The sequence below is a fragment of the Xiphias gladius genome, chromosome 1 (assembly GCF_016859285.1).
Source record: "Xiphias gladius isolate SHS-SW01 ecotype Sanya breed wild chromosome 1, ASM1685928v1, whole genome shotgun sequence".
NCBI lineage: Eukaryota > Metazoa > Chordata > Actinopteri > Istiophoriformes > Xiphiidae > Xiphias > Xiphias gladius.
Genome location: NC_053400.1, coordinates 14,630,784 through 14,652,602, shown reverse-complemented (window position 1 = coordinate 14,652,602; position 21,819 = coordinate 14,630,784). Strand labels below are relative to the sequence as shown.

The following is a 21,819-nucleotide window of genomic DNA, read 5'->3' as shown; positions in this document are numbered from 1 at the left end:
AAACAAGAGTGCAGTAAATCTTGTTAAAAGAACAAAGTCAAGCACTTCACACATTTATTTGAAAGACCAGTCATACTCTGCAGTTTTTGTCAGGATACACGTCTCAGAAAAGACACATTTACTGACATTCATGTCATATACAAAATATAACCAAAAGCTCACATTCCGGAGTAACAGGCTACAGCTGCCCATCACGTACGATTATTTAATAACCAGTTTCAACACCACCGGTAGTTTGGGTGGAAATGACAGTACAGAGAGAGAGACAGGGAGAAATAAGGATAGAAGGACAGAGTCAGTATGAAGCTGCTCTGGTGATCACATTGGTTGGTTTTTACCACTTCTCAATACAAGGAGTGGTGCATTTACATTCTACTGGCAGAACATATCTTTGGGATATACAATCTTAGCAGTTCACAAATAGACATACAAACTGAGGAGAACTAAGTAAACAGTGCATTAAGATATAGTACACACGTTATGTCCCAAAAAAGGAAAAAAAAAACAACAAAAACGGATGGGAGCACAATAGTTGCCTGAATAAATTTCAAAAATACTTAAAAATACACAAGTGGAGATCATTGGATTAATCTGATCTCACTAGTGAGGTGTCAAATTTAACATTATAACTCAACAACCAGCATCAGAGGAAAGCTGTGTCTGAAAGCTCATGCAGTAGTCTTCATTTAAGCTGACAGAGTGATTGTAATACACTTACAGTATAATTAATATAAAATAAAAAGGTAAGTTATTGTATGCAATAGTATATGAACTGTTGTTTTGTTTTTTTCTATACATAGTGAGAATGTTATGTTCTCTTTGCATTCTTACTGCCTGTTTAAGATATTCAATTGTGTGAGCTTTCAGACACAGTAGTACCAGTAGTCCACAAAGAGTTCTGAGCCAAAATGTCACAAAAAAGGCCACAGGCAACTCCCTGATCTCAAAACAAGTCTCAACAAGACCTGTATGATGTAAAATGTTGTGTTCAAGTTTAGGAGCCTCTGCACTCTGTGGAGGATAATGTCAATCCACTAGGTCCCACTTTTATCAAATGGTCTGTTATCAAATGAAAACAAAAGCAATGGAAACGAGAGAAGTTCGGTATTGGCTCAGACTCTCAACAACGTGGTCTCCATGTGAAACCGCAGTAAACAAATTGCAAATAATTAAAGAGAAACACATGATATACAGTATCTGGAACATAAATAAAACATATGAAACTCTCTCACAGATGTATCAGAAAAAGGCTAGGTCCTCTTTCTACAGCATATGGCAGCCGAGTTCACCACACGTCTCACATGAATGAATTTTAAAGGCAGAGTAGCATGTGTGAACCCAACAAGCAGCAAATGGTAAAACAATTAATAAAATAATAAAAACAAACATTCAGGCAAAAAGTAGAGTGAAATATAAAAACAAACACCCATATGGAAATTCAGTAACACTGAGTTCACAGTACCTCAAAGTCTTCCAGAGAGAACTGGAAGATGCCCAGCCAAAATGTGATATGCAGTAATGCACATATATTTTGTTCTGTATCAAAGTTTTATTAAAAACACTAAATATGGGTATTTATTTATTAAAAAAATAAATGAGAATGTTCCATCTTTGCAATCCAGTTTTCAAATTATTCTATATATTTAATCTGAGAGGTGATAAATTTGGTAAAACCTATCACAAACGTCAAAGAGCTGGGATTGTTGTGTTGTATGAGGCAATACAAAATAGGAGCCAAATGAAAGGGGAAACCACGTGAAATGAGAATGGTTGAAAAAAAGGGGTTGGCTTATTTTGTAAAATTTTCAATGGGTAGAAATGTATCCCTCTCTCTCTAGGGGAGTTATAGTTTTACTGGTGATCAAAAGGTGTAGGTCCAACATGTAGTCCTACAGTTGAGAGAGATGAGTTAGTATGTGGTGTGACTCCAGTGAAGACCCGAATCAGTCTTTGATGATGTCTCAGACGGTTTCATCCCAGGGCACAGACTGGCCATGCAATTCATAATGTAAACACCTCACACTAAAATACAACTGTGTGCTTGTGCTTACAACTGGGTTTCATTGTAAAGTTGCAAGTAATCTATTCAGATCAAGTGTCTCTTGCTGCATTAATGAGGTTCATGTTTTAATCAAACTTAATAGCCAATTCATTCAAAAGAATTCCATGCATGCATGCGTGTGTGTGTGTGTGTGTGTGTGTGTGTGTGTGTGTGTGTGTGTGTGTGTGTATAGGAAGTTTTAATCCCTGATTTCAAGGAAATAACTATACTTTTGGTCACATTGCTGCCTATGGTTTAGTATTAAAAAAAAAACAAAAACCAAATAACAAAAAAACAAAAAACAAAAAACAAAAACAGAACACTATATACAGTCACTGTGTTGGGTAATCAGGTAATCAAAACAAAATGTGTAACAGGGTTGAGATAGTGTACTTTGGAGACATGGTTGAGGAAACCCTTGCTAGTGAAGAGCTTGGCTGAATGTTTCTTCTAGTAGACAAGCTATTTTGTTTTGGTCCAACTGTGAAGAGAACACAAACATTTTCAACAATTCAGAAAGTTACACGTTACAAAAATAAACACACCCGCTAGATACTGGAGTTAAATGCCAACATTTATAGTTAAGAGGATGGAGTCATTATGAAGAAGGTCTACATATACTCTCACCCACAGAAAGACTAAGTGACTACACAACATGAGAGTGGGTTTGTGTGCTTGCCTAAGTGAGTGGGCACCAGAGGACATAAGGTATCTAACAGTTAATGTGCATAAGGCTCCTTGAGGGGAAAGGGTCTATGAGTTGGAAGGTATGTAGGAGCATCAGGGGTCACCAAACCTTTTTAAATCACCTGCATTTTCAAACACTTTTCAGAAATAGCATGCTATCAACCACACAAATACAAGCACACACTCACACACACACACACACACACACACACACACACACACACACACACACACACACACACACACACACACACACAAAGTCAACGTGAATCTCTCTTTAACATACCAAACACCCACCTCACTGATTAAGCCCAGCTGCACCAACTCTCCAGCCAACTCTTGAACATTTTCATCTGAAACACACACCAGCACAGTTAGTGACAGTAATTCATAGACATGTAACATCACCTTCACATCACCTCCAACAGTCACTCACTATCTCCCTTGGAGGTATGAAAATACTATAGTATCCAAATGCAGCTGAATAAAGGTCAGGTTTAGGGTAAATACCATCTTCAGAAAAATATCGTCCAGATGCTGCTTTTGTATCCAAATCCCACCTTAAACACATTAAAAACCACCAAGCATCAGCTACTGCTGTTGCTCTTTGCACATGCCCTTTTTGTTGTTTCATAATGCCATTTTTATATTCCTGTGGACATCTAGCAAAGCATTCATTAAATGACATCCAATATCGCTGAAAAAGGCCCGAGTACAGAATGGGACTCATCTGGCAGGAAAATGAAAAAGCCAATACGTTTCAACCAGCATGGTCTTCATTAGGGCATCATCTATTAAAACATGTTAGTATTTTAAATATTCTTCTTTAGCCTCGATATTAAAGGCTTAATGATTTAATGGACAGATCCTTAACCTTTCCTTTACTTCAGAGCATCCATAACTTTATTTCTGGGCTTATATGTTTTTTCCACTGATCTAAGCCTTCTATTAGTCCCAAAAACTGAATTTACCCCTAGCTCATTAAATGTTTATCCACTTTTTTTTTTTTTTTTTTTTTTTTTAACTTTTTAACCTAAGAATCTACAATAAATTCCAGGAAAGACTTCTTACAAGCCTCAACTTTCAACTATATTTATTTTACAAAAAGGCAAAGATTAAGATTTCAATAATGTAAATAATCCATGTCACAATGCAGCTGCACAACTTTTTGTTATATAAAATAACTCCTGCTCTGACTGTGCTATTCCTCTGACTTTGGTGGTGAGAATTTACTTTCACACTTTTTACATGGTAAAGCATAAGACCTTTGGTGAAAATATAAGGCAGGTTGGGGGAAAGTTGGTACATCAACAAACTACTAGTAAACTACAAAGGGAATCAACGGAGGTTGAAACAAAATATATGCATGGTTGCTCTAAATTTGCAAACTTAATGAATGCTTGATTTTACTTGACTCAAACTTTAGGAAAATACATTCAGAACTGTTCCGTAACTTCTGACGTCTACTTTGTCCTAAAAATATCAAGATACACGTTTTTCCCCCCTTCTTAGTATCTGTGACCTATTTTTGTAATAAATGGATAGTATTTAACAAAACTATTTTTTACTTTTACTTTAGTTACCGCCCCAAATTGGGACATTCTTTTCCTGTGCCTAGTGAGCAGAGGAGTTGTCAGGGTCTACTGATTTTTAATAACCTAGCTGTCAATTTACAACTGAAGAAGGAATGTGGCTGGAACAAGATAAACAAGTGGAGGAGATAGAATATTTAACAAAACTGACATTAACAAAAGAAAAACACCAGCAGCCCACAGTTATATGACACTGGGCTTGATACTGGACCTGAGGGCGAGGCTTCCTTGCTGATTTGCATCTTGCGGTCTGCTATAAAATTGTGTAACAAAATAAGTTACTATTTAGTTTTGCAACTAAAAACAAACTTCAATTGTGAATCCACTGCAAGAGGGTGTAGGAGAGCGACGCAAAAAGCCAATCGAGTGAAATTTAAGTGGCTCAGTTAGCTTTTGACCCTGCAAAGTGTGACTTTGAACTTTGGCGTGTTGATAAGGAAAACTTAGTAAAGACTGTATCCTGATATCAGGAGGAGGGACTGTATACATAGAGGACAGGGTGTGTCTATGAGACTCACTAGTGTGTGTGGGTGTGCATGCATGTTAAGTTACAATATGTGTGCCAATGGTATTAGGCTGTTAGTGTCCAAGAGAAGAAATAAAGTGTGAGAAACAGGAAGAGAGAAAGAGCACAGAAGAGTTGAAGTTTGGTGAAAGTGTGTGTTTGAGAGAGAGAGAGAGAGAGAGAGAGAGAGAGCGAGAGAGAGAGAGTGTGTGTGTGTGTGAGAATGAGAGACAGGGAGATGAGAGCCTGGGAAGAGATGGACAGATCTTGATAAAAGGAGGTGACAGCTGTCAGCTGCAGCCTTTCACAGGCCTGGCATACCCCACACGCCTGCAACACTGTACATGCCTACCATACCTGTGTACATGTGTACATTGGATCATACTGCCTACATTATTCTGACCGGTGCAACAGTTGTGCGGTGTGTTATTTTCTCGTTTGGCTGCCTTTTGTCTTGTCTGCGGCAAAGCAGTGAGATGAAAATACTGAAACACTGGCTTATAATTCGTAAACAAATACGTTTAAAAAAAAAAAAAAAATCAGGATTTGTAAAGACAACTCAGTGTTGTTTTACAAGAAAATATCTAGAACAAATTTAATGGTTTTAAAAGCCATTATGGCCATTAAGAAACAATTCAAGTATGCAACAAAAATTCATTTAAATTTGAAATAAAATAGAGGTGCAAGGTTTTCATGACACATAAGCAACAGTCATTCTCCCTGCCTAAAATAGTCTTGCATATTGTGACACCATCTGAGTTTCAAGCTCTCCCCGGAATCTCACTTTCACTTTCCTACGTGACTCATTCCACAAATATGGAGAGGTACTGTATATTAAAACTCTGTGTGGTAAAATCTGAGAGTACAGTGGAACTAGCAATGCAGTAATTCATACAGACATAACCTTATAGTTTATCATTAACCTGTAGTCAAATGTAATTCTACCATTAACCCTAAATCCAAGCTGTAAAACTAAACCATCCAGGTGAACAAAATGACCACACTTCACAAAAACCTCTTGGCTTTGTGGTTGTTAAATTCAAACATGTTTTCACATGGATGGAAAACAACATATAAAACAAACACACATGTCCAAACACATGTCATTCCTTCACCCATCACATGATGCAAATACTGAATGCTTTCTGGTATTGCCTTTTTACGCATATCTAGAGGTGCTTGTATTTGGCACAAAAAAAGTGACACCCAAACTCTCACACACTTTGAAGAATGGCCACTAATACTGTTATGTTCCCTTAGTATCATCTACACAGAACACGCCTTCAACGATATCAAATAATCATCATTGGAAATTTCAAATTTCAAAGGTTTTTCCTTGTTTTTTGAAAATATTTTCCCCTATTTTGTTTTAGCACCAAATAGTGCTCCTTAATCCTTCATTTACCTCCCAGCTCAAATTTGATGTAATGAAACTTGACTGTGAACCCTGTTGAACTTCAAAACATTAACATTGAGAAAGCTGGGTGGAAACTTTCTAGGGTGTTGGGCACTTTAAAAAATACGAGACTATATTTTTAAGCTCACAGAGTGGTATGTGCCAGTGTGTGATACAGAATTAATGATACAGAGTTGATCTTACGAGGTAACATGTCACAGCTTAGATGTCTATTCAGTTTATCCTCCAGTTTCAGCAGCAATGTTAGCTACAAGAAGAGAAACAACAGAGAAAATATTTTTTTTAACTTCTGTATGGCTAGGAAAAAACAAATAGTTGACATAATATCATGTTGTTGGTCAATGAGTGGAACTTAAATGTTGCATTCTGAATTTGTTAAACAATGAATGATTAACTTTTAAATGTTATGACAGAGACTCACATGAAACTTTGTTCCCCCCTCAACAGGTTCAACATTACACTGCATATGAATGACCTGCAGGAGAAGTATGGATATCGAAATATGAATGGTTCTCAACTAGTGTTGGTACAATTTCAGAATAATACTTTACACAAACGTGCAGTATATATCTTGGTTCAGTGAATGATCGAGAAAAATAAGAAACTTTAGCATCACAATGATTACTTGTGAAATGTCACCATTGTGATTGCATTTTCTTTGTTAATATGCAGTATAATCCGTCGTACATACCTGCCGTGTCTCGAGCTCTGCAGGCTCAGGGGTGGGGGATTTGACCAAGGGAATGACGACAGGAGATTGAACAGTGTCCCGTTGAGGCTGCTGGGGACAGGGCAGCCCAAATGCTGTCATTGGATAAATACCGTTCCTGACCCAGGAAGGGGTGGAAAGAAAAAGAAAAGGAGAGGTGGAGAAAACATGGAAGATGGAAAGCAGGAATAAAAGTGAGGAGAGAGAGTAGTTGAAAAAAGGATGGGAGTTTTATAAAGTAATAACAAATTATAAATAGTTTGAAGATGGGAAGGTAAGAAATTTTAGGAAGAAATTAAAGAGAGGATGTGGGAAGTGACAGAAAACTGAATATTAATCCCACAAAATCTCCACTATTAAACTAAAATATACAAAACAAAACAAAAAATGTGACCTATGTTTTACACAAAGTCTTTGTCTTAAAATTCCATGTCTAGAAAGAATATCGGATTAAGGGAGAGGTACAAAGATAGTCACATAGTGCACTACTGCCCCTATGTGGCCGGATAGTGTTGTATCTTTGTGGCTTTATAAAATGAAGTGCACATGTTAACACAACACTGATTTGCTTCTCACCTCACATCCTCCAGGAATTTATCAAGCTCCAAAGCAGGAAACTGGGAAAGCCTACAGCCAAAAAACCAAAAAAAGAATTACACTTGATTTAACTGTTTGACGTATCAGGACCACAGATTTTCAGGTGTGATGATAGGATAATTCCTACAAATCCAGTAAATCCTTTAGGATACATTAGGTGATACTGAATATATAAGCCTACAATTACAAAACACACAACAATTAAGATGTATGATTTTCACAGTTTTTTTTAATGTTGTTGTTGCGTTTAACTCATGTCTGCCATCCATTTTATTTTGGTAAACAAATAGTATCTTTGTGCACTGAAAAAAATTAAGAATTAAAGAATAACGTCAAAGCTGTTGTTTTTGTTATTCAACAAAAGTGCATTTAAGTTAATAGGATTTTTGTTATTATTGAAGCAATGAATAATGATTGTTGTTATTATTGCTGCTGTATCTGCGCTCACCACCACTACCACATAGGTACTGGTTTCTGGCCCTTACTTGAGCTGAACATCCTCTTTTGTCTCAGCGATGACCAGGTTGGGGTCCAGGTTCTTGGTCATCTCCTCTAGGGCATTTTCAGGGATCATATCTGGATATTTATAAATCAATAAGGAATGTCTGAATAAGATTGAGTATAATGTGAACTCAGTGGCTGGTTTATCATATAACACAGAGCTATATTTAGTCACCAGCAGTCCAGTTGAAAATTACTCAATTATGCAAACAATGGAAGTCCACCACAACCTGAAAACACTGACTAATATTTTTTCACATTATGAAGTTGTTACGGCTAATGTCCAGCAGAAATGCACTCACCAAGCACTTTATTAGGAACACCTGTACACCTGCTTATTCATGAAATTAACTAATCATCCAATCACGTGGCAGCATTGCAGTGCATAGAATCATGCAGACACAGGTCAGGAGCTTCAGTTAATGTTGACATCAAACATCAGAATGGGGAAAAATGTGATCTCAGTGACTTTGACTGTGGTATGATTGTTGGTGCCAGACGGGCTGGTTTGAGTATTTCTGAAACTGCTGCTCTCCTGGGATTTTCACACATAACAGTTTCTAGAGTTTAGTCAGAATGGTTCCAAAAAGAAAAAACATCCAGTGAGTGGCAGTTCTGCAGATGACAGAGGTCAGAGGAGAATGGCTAGACTGGTTTGGGTTGACAGAAAGGCTACGATAACTCATATAATCAATCTTTATAACTCTGGTGAGGAGAATAGCATCTCAGAATGCACAACACTTCGAACCTTGAGGTGGATGGACTACAATAGCAGAAGACCACGTTGGGTTCCAGGACTGTCAGCCAAGAACAGAAATCTTAGGCTGCAGTGGGCACAGGCTCAGCAAAACTGGGCAGTTGAAGACTGGAAAAATGTAACCTGGTCTGATGAATCTCGATTTCTGCTGAGGCATACAGATGGTAGGGTCCGAATTTGGCCTCAATAGCATGAATCCATGGACCTTGCATTTTGTCAGCAGTCCAGGCTGGCGGTGGTGGTGTAATCATGGGGGGAAGTATTTTCCTGGCAAACTTTGGGCCCCTTAATACCAATAAATCATGGTTTGAATGAAACAGCCTATCTGAGTGTCGTTGCTGACCATGTGCTTCCCTTTATGGCCAAAATTTACCATCTTCTAGCGGCTACTTCCAGCGTGATGATGCACAATGTCACAAAGCAAAAGTTTTCTCAAACTGGTTTCATGAACATGACAGGGAGTTCAGTTTACTTCAGTGGCCTCGACATTCACCAGATCTGAATCAAGTACATCCAGTACAGTCCTTTGGGATGTGGTAGAATAAGAGATTGACAGCATGAATGTGCAGCTGACAAATCTGCAGAAATTATGTGATGCAGTCATATCAACATGGACCAGAATCTCAAAGATACGTTTCCAACATCTTGTGGAATCATGCCACAAAGAACTGAGGCTGTTTTGAGAGCAAAGGGAGGCCCTACCCAGTATTAGTACTGTGTTCTAATAAAGTGCTGGGTTAGTGTAGAGCAACATCAGCATTCATTTGGAGTCATCTTTTTGTCCACACAATTATTGTAAGACGAACTCATAAGAAACATACTTATCTAAAAGAGGAAAAAAAGCATTCCACACAGTGTATACTGCAGATATAGAGGTGCTGGCAACTGCAAGAGGAACATGCAGTCTGAAAAAATAAAGTGTTTATGGTTGTGACCACATACTCATTTGTGGTTAATTTCTTCCTAAAAAATATGTTTCTTTGGTTGCTAGATGTGTGGTTATCTTACTTTGCCTGCCTGCAGTTTGGTGCTCGAGAGTTTTAACATTTGTCTAAAAGTCACTCATTCCGTCAGTATTTACTTTCAATATACAATATATTCATGATAAGACTCTCTGTCTTTTAAAACCAAATCAAAACTTTCCTGGATAACCAACCATGCCTGTCAAATATATACTGCGTATATATGAACCATTTCAAAAACAAATTTAATTTACATCACATTGTGATGGATAAAGTTATTCAGAATTTGATGCACAAAAAAAAAAGGTTACTTAAATGTGTGCATGTGTTAAGGACTCACGTTGGTGGCTGACAATACTATGTGCGGCCAGCAGTTTTAGCAGTGGTACTTCAAACAGAGCCTGGTTAAATAGCAGCTCTCTGGCTGTAGGCCTTTTACTGGGATCACACTCGAGGCACTTCTGGATTAACTCCTACAAAAACAAACATCTGGGTCACACTTTTCATAGACAAATAAGAAAAATTTTTCAAAGATTAATCTGGTATGATCTTTAGAGATACTCATGAACATGCAAACACATACTCCACTCTCTTTATCTCACCCTCTGCAGTGGGTCCTCCAGTAACTGTATAGCATTGTTTATGGCCTCCTGAGAAACATTAGAGGACTCTCCATTCCCCTGGATCTCCAAGAGCGCCATCTGCAACACAGCAACAAACATGTTTACATACTTCACATATTGCTTTGGGAGAGGGCTCAGGCCATTCCATCATGTTTTATGGGTCCTATCTCACCTCTAAGGCACACATGCCAAATGAGTAGATGTCTACAGCCGTGGTGACATCATCAACAGCTGCAATGAGAGAAAGAAGCAGAACGCATGAACCTGATCTGGGGCTTCTTCATGTTTAGCCTGCAATCTCACTGCAACAAAATGGGCTGTGCATGGAACCTAAATATTTTTTTTTTAATACCGACCAAAATGTGTCCTGAAGTATCTGTAAGTGTCAAGTATTAAAGTTGGCATCAAATGCTTGGTCAGACTCCAAGGTGGGTTTATTTATTCTTTGATGTGATCATTTCTGATTTAAGTCCATTTAAAGAATTTTATGTAAGCAAAGTTCTTGTAGGGTTGATTGTGTCGAGACAGAATTTTCATTAAGAAGTTTGCCATATTTTGTTATTTGAAAAAAAGGTTTGGGGGGAAAATGTTAATATTCCTCAAACTAAGGTACTGAAAATCATCTGGTATTGTCAATGTATGGCACTTGTATAAAACATTTTAAATGATACCCTGCCCTCATTCTGTTCTGTTAATATATGATATAATTTTGTGAGCAACCATATACTTTTAATGGAAACATTTAAGAGAGTACCTATTTCTAAAAGCAGTAATATGTTGTAATATATTGTCCAATATATCTGTATCATCTGGTTTACTCTGGAAGTCAGGAAACTGTCAATTTCAGTAACAACAGAAATAACTATAAGATCTAATTTTGGTCATGTCTACCTCCATATTCTGGGGCAAAGAAGTGCATGTTCTTCTGTTCCTCATGACAAGTCTTCACATGGTTGTTAATGGTGTCCGGAGCAACTGCAGATGAGACACGGGACAATACAGCGGAACAGGATGGTTAACAGTAAGAGAAGTGAGTATGAAGCAGGAAGAAGTAAAATACAGTCCGAGGAAGTGGAGAAAGACAAGAGAGAAAGTATGTGATAGAGGGAGGACCAAGAGGCAGGACCAATCAGTACTACCTCTACATTGTACAAACTATCACCTGGGATGTTTGGAAGGTGTTCTCTAGCAGACGGGGAGTGCAAGAGACAGAACAAAGTACAGAGATGCTGTTCTGTCGTTACTTGAGTAATCGCAGCACAACAGTGGCTTTCTAGGCCACATTACACACCGCCTTTGTTAAAATCATCGTGCAGCGTTCATTCAGTTCATGTCAAAAGCAATACTGCCACCATTTTTGTCACATGAGAAGCCTTGACCGTTCTGTTAAAGTGCTGAATTAGAATGTTACTTATGTAATATGCAGCCCCGTACTGTGAAATCATGGAAATTTACTGTACAATTATGTGAAATTTCCAGGCTTTGAATCCATAATTCAGTATCATTTGACTCAATCAAAAGCGCTCCAGCTCCACTACCTAACACGGTGGGAGGAAAGCGGTGTAATTCTATACCTGATCCAATCTTGATGAGCCCGTTGTGCTGAATGAAGATTGTGTCACAGGTCAGGTTGCCATGGATGATTGGTGGGTCACATGAATGGAGATAACTGCTCAATAGGAAAAAAACAAAAAAAACAAAAAACAAAACAGATTCACAAATACACACAAGTACATAAGAGAGGGTTCAGATTATTTTCCATGTGTGTGCATTTTCCCTTGAGGGACCATATTGAATTTTACATAAGGTCTGAAAAGAGAGACTGACCTGAGAGCAGACAGGATCTGTGTGCACCATCTCTTCCAAGCCTGTAGGACCATACATCTTATAAGAGCACTTTCTAGCGGGTTGCCAGTATGGATTAACTATGGCTTGCATTATATCAAGAGACCAAGTGGTAAACAGGACCTTTGCAGTTTCTTTCCCTGTCTTTCGCTCACATCTGAACCCCAATTAATTTCTTTACCAGAGTATTCAAACTGCTCCTGGCTCTAGAAAGTTAATCTCATTCTGTTATATAGAAACTGTTACTTTGTACAAGATACGTAAGTCATTAAAAGGAAAAAAAAAATAAATCATAAACCCTTATTCTATCAAAAGTGCATTTACAAACAGTCAGTTATTACCTTTTCATTCATGCTCTTGTGGTTCTTTTTTGTCTTCTTCAGAAACTGCTTCAAGCTTCCTGATGACATATATTCTGTGATGAAAATCACCTGAGGGAGAGGAAGAAATTAGGGGACAACAGACATTATTCAAATGTAGATTAAACAAGAAAATATTGGTTTCATTTTGTAATGTTTGAAAATGGTGATAATATTTATGTAGCTGACAGGTAGAATATTCAATAATGTCTCGCAAGGCCTGAGACTCACCCTGGCCCGGTTCTCCTTTGTGTCAGCCCAGTACTTGTGAAACTTGACAATATTTGCATGTTCCAAATGGATCAGGTTATCAAATACAGCCTTCACTTTCTCCTAAACACATGCAAAAAAAATATGTAAATATACCACAATTATATTAACTTTATATTCAATTTTCCTTTTGCACTGATGCTTCTGTACGAGCCCGATGTGTAACAGTATAATAATAATAATAATAATAATAATAATAATAATAATAATAATAATATAGAAAAAATAAAAACAACAGCAACAACAATAATAATATATGAAATAATATGTATAGGAAAAAATAAGGAGTCACAATTTTCTCTACAGTAGAAAACAGTGATGTATTTGTGAACTACTGCAGAAATCTGGTGATTCCATTTTGAGCTACAGTAAAACTTTGGTGATTTCATTGATATCTATAGTAGAACTCTAGTTATGTCACTGTGAGCAACAGTAAAACTAGAGATGTTAGTAAGACCTACAGCACAACTCCGGTGATGTCATTGAGAGCTAAAGTAGAACACTAGTGATGTAATTGTGAACTATACTAGAATTATAGTGATGTCAATGTGAGCTACAGCACGACTTTGGTGATGTCACTGACACATCATTGAGAGTAATGTCATTGAGAGCTAAAGCTAAACTCTGGTGTTGTCATTGAGAGCTAAAGTAGAACACTAATGATGCCACGTGAGCTACAGTACTTGTGACACCAGTGATGTCACTGTGAGCTACAGTATGATACTTGTGATGTCATAACTAGTGATGTCACTGTAAGCTACAGCAGAACTCTGTTGATGTCACTGAGAGCTAAAGTAGAACATGTGGTGTTATTGTGAACTACACTAGAATTATAGTGATGTCACTGTTAGCTATAGTGAAACATTAGTGATGTCACTGAGAGCTAAAGTGGAACACCAGTGATGTCACGCGAGCTACAGTACTTATGACGCCAGTGATGTCACTGTGAGCTACAATATGACACTTGTGATGTCATAACAAGTGATATCACTGTAAGCTACAGCACAACTCTGGTGATGTCACTGAGAGCTAAAGTAGAACTTGTGATTTCATTGTGAACTACACTGGAATTATAGGGATGTCATTGTGAGCTACAGCAGAACTCTGGTGTTGTCATTGAGAGCTAAAGTAGAACACTAGTGATGTCATTGTGAACTAAAGTAGAACACTAGTGATGTCATTGTGAACTACACTAGAATTATAGTGATGTCATTGTGAACTACACTAGAATTATATTGATGTCGTTGTGAGCTACAGCATGACTCTTGTGATGTCATTGACACATCATTGAGAGTGATGTCATTGAGAGCTAAAGTGGAACACCAGTGATGTCACGTGAGCTACAGTATGACACTTGTGATGTCATAACAAGTGATATCACTGTAAGCTACAGCACAACTCTGGTGATGTCACTGAGAGCTAAAGTAGAACTTGTGATGTCATTGTGAACTACACTAGAATTATAGTGATGTCATTGTGAGCTACAGCACAACTCTGGTGATGTCACTGTGAGCTAAAGTAGAACATTCATTGTGAACTATACTAGAATTATATTGATGTCATTGTGAGCTACAGCAGAACTCTGGTGTTGTCATTGAGAGCTAAAGTAGAACACTAGTGATGTCATTGAGAGCTAAAGTAGAACATGTGTTGTCATTGTGAACTACACTAGAATTATAGTGATGTCATTGTGAGCTACAGCAGAACTCTAGTGATGTCATTGTGAACTACACTAGAATTATAGTGATGTCATTGAGAGCTACAGCAGAACAAGTGATGTCAATGTGAAGAACAATAGAATTATAGCGATGTCATTGTGAGCTATAGCACAACTCTGGTGTTGTCATTGAGAGCTAAAGTAGAACTTGTGATGTCATTGTGAACTACACTAGAATTATAGTGATGTCATTGTGAGCTACAGCACGACTCTGGTGATGTCATTGACACATCATTGAGAGTGATGTCATTGAGAGCTAAAGTAGAACACTAGTGATGTCATTGTGAACTACACTAGAATTATAGTGATGTCATTGTGAGCTACAGCACAACTCTGGTGTTGTCATTGAGAGCTAAAGTAGAACATGTGTTGTCATTGTGAACTATACTAGAATTATAGGGATGTCATTGTGAGCTACAGCACAACTCTGGTGTTGTCATTGAGAGATAAAGTAGAACACTAGTGATGTCATTGTGAACTACACTAGAATTATAGTGATGTCATTGTGAGCTACAGCACAACTCTGGTGTTGTCATTGAGAGCTAAAGTAGAACATGTGTTGTCATTGTGAACTATACTAGAATTATAGGGATGTCATTGTGAGCTACAGCAGAACTCTGGTGTTGTCATTGAGAGCTAAAGTAGAACACTAGTGATGTCCTTGTGAACTACACTAGAATTATAGTGATGTCATTGTGAGCTACCGCACAACTCTGTCGTTGTCATTGAGAGCTAAAGTAGAACACTAATGATGTCACTGCGAGCTACATTAATTGTGTCACTAGTGATGTCACTGTGAGCAAAGTAGAACACCAGTTATTTCACTCGAGCTAAAGTACTTGTGACACCAGTGATGTCACTGTGAGCTACAGTATGACACTTGTGATGTCATAACCAATGATGTCACTGTAAGCTCTGCTGATGTCACTGAGAGCTAAAGTAGAACAAGTGATATCATTGTGAAGAACACTAGAATTATAGTGATTTCATTGTGAGCTACAGCACGACTCTGGTGATATCATTGACACATCATTGAGAGTGATGTCATTGAGAGCTAAAGTAGAATCATGGCGTTGCACTTGTGATGTCATAACTAGTGATATCACTGTAAGCTACAGCAGAACAAGTGATGTCAATGTGAAGAACAATAGAATTATAGCGATGTCATTGTGAGCTATAGCACAACTCTGGTGTTGTCATTGAGAGCTAAAGTAGAACACTAGTGATGTCACTGCGAGCTAAAGTAGAACACTAGTGATGTCACTGTGATGTCACTGAGCTACAGTACTTGTGACACCAGTGATGTCACTGTGAGCTACAGTAGAACACTAATGATGTCACTGTAAGCTACACTCTGGTGTTGTCATTGAGAGCTAAAGTACAACACCAGTGATGTCACGTGAGCTACAGTACTTGTGACACCAGTGATGTCACTGTGAGCTACAGTATGACACTTGTGATGTCATAACTAATGATGTCACTGTAAGCTACAGCACAACTCTGGTGATGTCACTGAGAGCTAAAGTAGAACTTGTGATGTCATTGTGAACTACACTAGAATTATAGTGATGTCATTGTGAGCTACAGCATGACTCTGGTGATATCATTGACACATAATTGAGAGTGATGTCATTGAGAGCTAAAGTGGAACACCAGTGATGTCATTGAGAGCTAAAGTAGAACACCAGTTATTTCACTTGAGCTAAAGTACTTGTGACACCAGTGATGTCACTGTGAGCTACAGTATGACACTTGTGATGTCATAACCAATGATGTCACTGTAAGCTCTGCTGATGTCACTGAGAGCTAAAGTAGAACAAGTGATGTCATTGTGAAGAACACTAGAATTATAGTGATGTCATTGTGAGCTACAGCACGACTCTGGTGATGTCATTGACACATCATTGAGAGTGATGTCATTGAGAGCTAAAGTAGAATCATGGCGTTGCACTTGTGATGTCATAACTAGTGATATCACTGTAAGCTACAGCAGAACAAGTGATGTCAATGTGAAGAACAATAGAATTATAGCGATGTCATTGTGAGCTATAGCACAACTCTGGTGTTGTCACTGAAAGCTAAAGTAGAACACTAGTGATGTCACTGCGAGCTACAATACTTGTTGTGTGTGAGCTACAGACAAAACTCTGGTGTTGTCATTGAGAGCTAAAGTACAACACCAGTGATGTCACGTGAGCTACAGTACTTGTGACACCAGTGATGTCACTGTGAGCTACAGTATGACACTTGTGATGTCATAACTAATGATGTCACTGTAAGCTACAACAGAACTCTGGTGATGTCACTGAGAGCTAAAGTAGAACTTGTGATGTCATTGTGAACTACACTAGAATTATAGTGATGTCATTGAGAGGTACAGTAGAATCATGGCGTTGCACTTGTGATGTCATAACTAGTGAGCTACAGCAGAACTCTGGTGATGTCATTGTGAAACACATAATTGAGAGTGATGTCATTGAGAGCTAAAGTAGAATTATATTGATGTCATTGTGAGCTACAGCACAACTCTGGTGTTGTCATTGAGAGCTAAAGTAGAACACTAGTGATGTCATTGTGAACTACACTAGAATTATAGTGATGTCATTGTGAGCTACAGCACAACTCTGGTGATGTCATTGAGAGCTAAAGTAGAACATTGTGTGTGTCACTGCGATACTAGAATTATTGATGTCTGCTGATGTCACTGAGAGCTAAAGTAGAACAAGTGATGTCATTGTGAAGAACACTAGAATTATAGTGATGTCATTGTGAGCTACAGCGCGACTCTGGTGATGTCATTGACAAATCATTGAGAGTGATGTCATTGAGAGCTAAAGTAGAATCATGGCGTTGCATTTGTGATGTCATAATTAATGATGTCACTGTAAGCTACAGCAGAACTCTGGTGATGTCATTGAGAGCTGAAGTAGAACACCAGTGATGTCATTGTGAAAAACACTAGAATTATACTGATGTCGTTGTGAGCTACAGTAGAATTCTAGTGATGTCACTGTAAGCTACAGCAGAACTCTGGTGATGTCATTGAGAGCTGAAGTAGAACACCAGTGATGTCATTGTGAGCTACAGTATGACACTTGTGATGTCATAACTAGTGATGTCACTGTAAGCTACAGCACAACTCTGGTGATGTCACTGAGAGCTAAAGTAAAACTTGTGATGTCATTGTGAGCTACAGCACAACTCTGGTGATGTCACTGAGAGCTAAAGTAGAACTTGTGATGTCATTGTGAACTACACTGGAATTATAGTGATGTCATTGTGAGCTACAGCACGACTCTGGTGATATCATTGACACATAATTGAGAGTGATTTCATTGAGAGCTAAAGTAGAATCATGGTGTTGCACTTGCTAAAGTAATAATAATAATAATAATATATAGAAAAAATAACAACAGCAACAACAATAATAATATATGAAATAATATGTATAGGAAAAAATAAGGAATCATAATTTTCTCTACAGTAGAAAACAGTGATGTAATTGTGAACTACGGCAGAAATCTGGTGATTCCATTTTGAGCTACAGTAAAACTTTGGTGATTTCATTGATATCTATAGTAGAACTCTAGTTATGTCACTGTGAGCAACAGTAAAACTAGAGATGTTAGTAAGACCTACAGCACAACTCTGGTGTTGTCACTGAAAGCTAAAGTAGAACACTAGTGATGTCACTGCGAGCTACAATACTTGTGACACCAGTCATGTCAGTGTGAGCTAAGTAGAACAAAACTCTGGTGTTGTCATTGAGAGCTAAAGTACAACACCAGTGATGTCACGTGAGCTACAGTACTTGTGACACCAGTGATGTCACTGTGAGCTACAGTATGACACTTGTGATGTCATAACTAATGATGTCACTGTAAGCTACAACAGAACTCTGGTGATGTCACTGAGAGCTAAAGTAGAACTTGTGATGTCATTGTGAACTACACTAGAATTATAGTGATGTCATTGAGAGCTAAAGTAGAATCATGGCGTTGCACTTGTGATGTCAACTCTGGTGTTGTCACTGAGAGCTAAAGTAGAACACTAGTGATGTCACTATGGGCTACAGTACTTGTGTCCCTAGTGATGTCATCAGTGATGTCACGGTGAGCTAAGTAGAACACCAGTGATGTCACGTGAGCTAAAGCACTAGTGACACCAGTGATGTCACTGTGATCTAAATAGAACACCAGTGATGTCACGTGAGCTACAGAACTCGTGACACCAATTATGTCACTGTGAGCTAAGTAGAACACCAGTGATGTCACTGTGAGCTATAGTATGATGTCATAACTAATGATATCATTGCAAGTTACAGTAGAACTCTGTTCATGTCATCATAAGATTCAGGACTACTAAAGGACTACTAGTGAGAACCTTAGTGATGTCACTGTGAGCTACGGTAGAAATATGGTGATTCCAGACTTATATATTACACATATATTTTAAATATGTTCATTAAATGTCAACAACAGTACATTACTGGCTGCCCAAACTCATGAGTCTTAAAATATGTCCGTATTATTTTTCGTTAAAGTGTTACATGATGGCTCTATAAGGAAGTGAAGCACTTAAATTTCACTAGCATTGCTTGGCACTGGTTTTTCCACACTGCACTGACCTGAACTATGTCATTTTCACAACTATAATTATCATTATTTTTATGTACTCTCTAAAAGAAGAAGTGTTACCCAATCAACCTTTATTTTTTTTATACTGTACATGTGAATAAACTACTGAGGCACATAAAGATCCATGAAAGTAAGCCAAAAGCCCCTTTTTTACATTTTGAGGTGAAATATTTACCACACCTTAGATGAGCTGAAAGAGAAAAATATGTTTCGTTTACGTCCCAATTCAAATTCCATTGACTGTACAATTCAAGACTACATGACAATCCGTGCATGATCCCCAAAGCGGCTATCCTAAATCGTTTTACTCCTACTCTGTAACCCTGGGTCTCACCTCGAGCAGTTTGAAGTTCTTCCTCTCTGAGATCATGACTTCATTCCAAACTACCTCCACTCCTTCCTCTGTGTCCATAGCCAAGTACGCAGCATCTATCCCAGGGACATTACGCTGATTCACCTATATTTGAATGGAAGAGAAAAATGGCTTATGAGATCATATATTTTAATTGTGAAATGAAATGCAAGACACAAAAACAATAAGTTTATGAAAATACTAAAGGATGTAAGCAATCAACCCTAAACACCAATTTGTGAGAAGCCAACCCTTTTTTCTGACCAACCTAAAATCTCTTGATAGGATAACACACTGGCTAGTTTGAGTGCAATGTTTCCTTCATGTTTCTTGATACTTATGACTTATAAAGTGCCAATAACATGAAAAAGGGGGAAATTGACAAAAGAAAATAATAACAATATTGAACATATAATTATAGTATGACTCAGTGGCTTCTTACTGATGAATAACAAAATTCTGCATACAACTAATAATTACACTTTCATATATATATATATATATATATATATATAAATTTTTTTTGGAATTTCTGCTTTATTTTGACAGTGACATTAGAGACGGATAGGAAAGACGAGAGAGAGAGCGAGAACGAGAACGAGAGAGAGAGAGAGAGAGAGAGAGAGAAAGAAAGAGAGAGGATGACATGCAGCAAAGGGCCCACACCAGATTCAAGCCCAGGCCGCTGTGGTAAAGACTCAGCCCTGCACTCTACCAGGTGAGCTACCGGGGCACCCCTATAATATTTTATTCCTAACTAGAAAAAAGAAATATGGTTTGTGAGAAAAAAACATCAGCAATGTGAGAAAGATGGCTCAACATGTAAAGTTATTCATTTTAATCAAAGTGAGATGCATGAGTTCAGAATATTTATTTACACTTCTCACTTAAATGTAATGCAGTCTTTAACAGTAAGAAAAGATCTACATCACAGAATTATTGCATCCGTTAATCCAAGCAACTGAGCTTCATGACACTAGAATACATACTCAAGGGTCAAAAGTCACTTTGAATTTTGACTGATGCAGAGAAAAGTGATGTGTCTCAAGATAACTTAACTTAATGATGGTTTGAACAGTTAATACTCTGTATTAACCAACCCCAACCCTCCCTTACCTCCTCTCTGCGTTTCTGCCAGCGGCCACAGGGACTTTCTTCCAGGATCTCCGATTCGTCTTCGCTCTCATCGTCATCCTCGGTTGCTGTGGGGGCAGGAGGCTGTATGGACGCCACAGGCGGAGACACAGATGCTCCACCTTGTACCTGTTGAGTATTACTGGACATGTGTCCTGCTGTGACTTCTCCCTTGTTACTCTCTGCAGCCTGAGCTTCTTTCCCCTCTGTCTCCAACATCATGACAGTACTTGTAATCCGGGTTTCCTTCTCTAGGCCCCTGTTCCTGAGCTGCAACATGTGATAGGAAGCCTCTTTCTTGCTTTTACCCCCTCTCTGTTAGAGCTGGTCACACATCCCTCTTCTTCTCTGGCCTGGCCTTCAACAAGGTAGAGCTCAAGGAGGGAGGACTGTAAACAAATGACACGTTAAGGAGGGCGGTTTTAGGCTGCTACCGCTACCGTTGGCAACAATGTAACAAATATCATCTTTTCTAGCGTCAAGTCGTACTTTCCCTTCTAGGTTAGTTAACTACTGACAGACGAACTTATTTCGTATGCTTTATTGGTAGCTTGGACTCTGAGGAAGAGAGCCACTACTGTTACAGGACACTAAAACACCACTCCATCCAACTAATTAGTTTGGCTGACTGGTTAAATGGCTATTGTAGCTAACTTAGCTGGTAAGGCTCTTGCTAATGTTCAACGTTAGCTTAGAGAAATTCAGCCTCCCACTCCTCTGCTAACAAGCTAATGAAAGGTAAATAAATAAATACCTAAACATAAAGTTAAGTTGCCGTATATGGAAATCGTAGCTTGGCACAGAAAACTACCACCGAATAATTAGCCCTGGGTTACATACTGATGAAAGGGCAGTAAAATGAGACGCCTTTAGTCAAAAATGCCAGTTCGTCATAAAATTTGTTGATGGGTTTCAAGTCCCTTTCTCCTGGCAGAAGTGGGAGGGGCGGGGCGGCACTTGGGGAGCGCTTGTTTGCGCGGAGAAAACGCAGTGGTGTAGAGTTACTACTATAACATCAAAATAAGTAGAACACATGGGGTTGACTAACAAATATTACATTGAGTACAGCTTTAAAAAATTACCACATGCTAGCAAGATATATTATTTAAGTCAC

At 38.3% G+C, this 21,819-nt stretch overlaps 1 protein-coding gene across 2 annotated transcripts; it reads right to left on the bottom strand.

Moving 5' to 3' along the window:
* Positions 1 to 37: 37 nt before the first annotated feature.
* On the bottom strand, positions 38 to 21,670 carry LOC120788032 (nuclear receptor-binding protein-like). 2 transcript variants are annotated; one of them, XM_040123506.1, is made up of 18 exons: positions 21,546 to 21,670; positions 20,688 to 21,094; positions 19,554 to 19,676; positions 12,827 to 12,928; positions 12,578 to 12,667; positions 12,219 to 12,259; positions 11,966 to 12,060; positions 11,283 to 11,366; positions 10,564 to 10,622; positions 10,371 to 10,469; positions 10,109 to 10,241; positions 8,034 to 8,124; positions 7,528 to 7,578; positions 6,934 to 7,069; positions 6,664 to 6,717; positions 6,426 to 6,489; positions 3,026 to 3,081; positions 38 to 2,522 (listed from the first exon to the last, which is right to left on the bottom strand). In XM_040123506.1, the coding sequence occupies exons 2-18, from the start codon at positions 20,982 to 20,984 to the stop codon at positions 2,463 to 2,465; spliced, it is 1,635 nt and encodes a 544-aa protein (XP_039979440.1). In that variant the 5' UTR covers positions 20,985 to 21,094; positions 21,546 to 21,670; the 3' UTR covers positions 38 to 2,462. The 2 variants fall into 2 exon arrangements, with proteins under 2 accessions (XP_039979440.1, XP_039979432.1); XM_040123498.1 differs by having other exon boundaries at positions 21,460 to 21,668.
* Positions 21,671 to 21,819: the final 149 nt, after the last annotated feature.

What these genes read in the sequence shown, in the direction of transcription:
- LOC120788032 (XM_040123506.1), bottom strand. Translation starts at nt 20,984, where the DNA reads ATGTTGCAGCTCAGGAACAGGGGCCTAGAGAAGGAAACCCGGATTACA. An exon ending in TGGAGGACCCACTGCAGAGG is followed by an intron (nt 10,242 to 10,370) that starts GTGAGATAAAGA and finishes TTGTTTTTGTAG; the next exon opens with GAGTTAATCCAGAAGTGCCT. An exon ending in AGGGGGGAACAAAGTTTCAT is followed by an intron (nt 6,490 to 6,663) that starts GTGAGTCTCTGT and finishes CTCTTCTTGTAG; the next exon opens with CTAACATTGCTGCTGAAACT.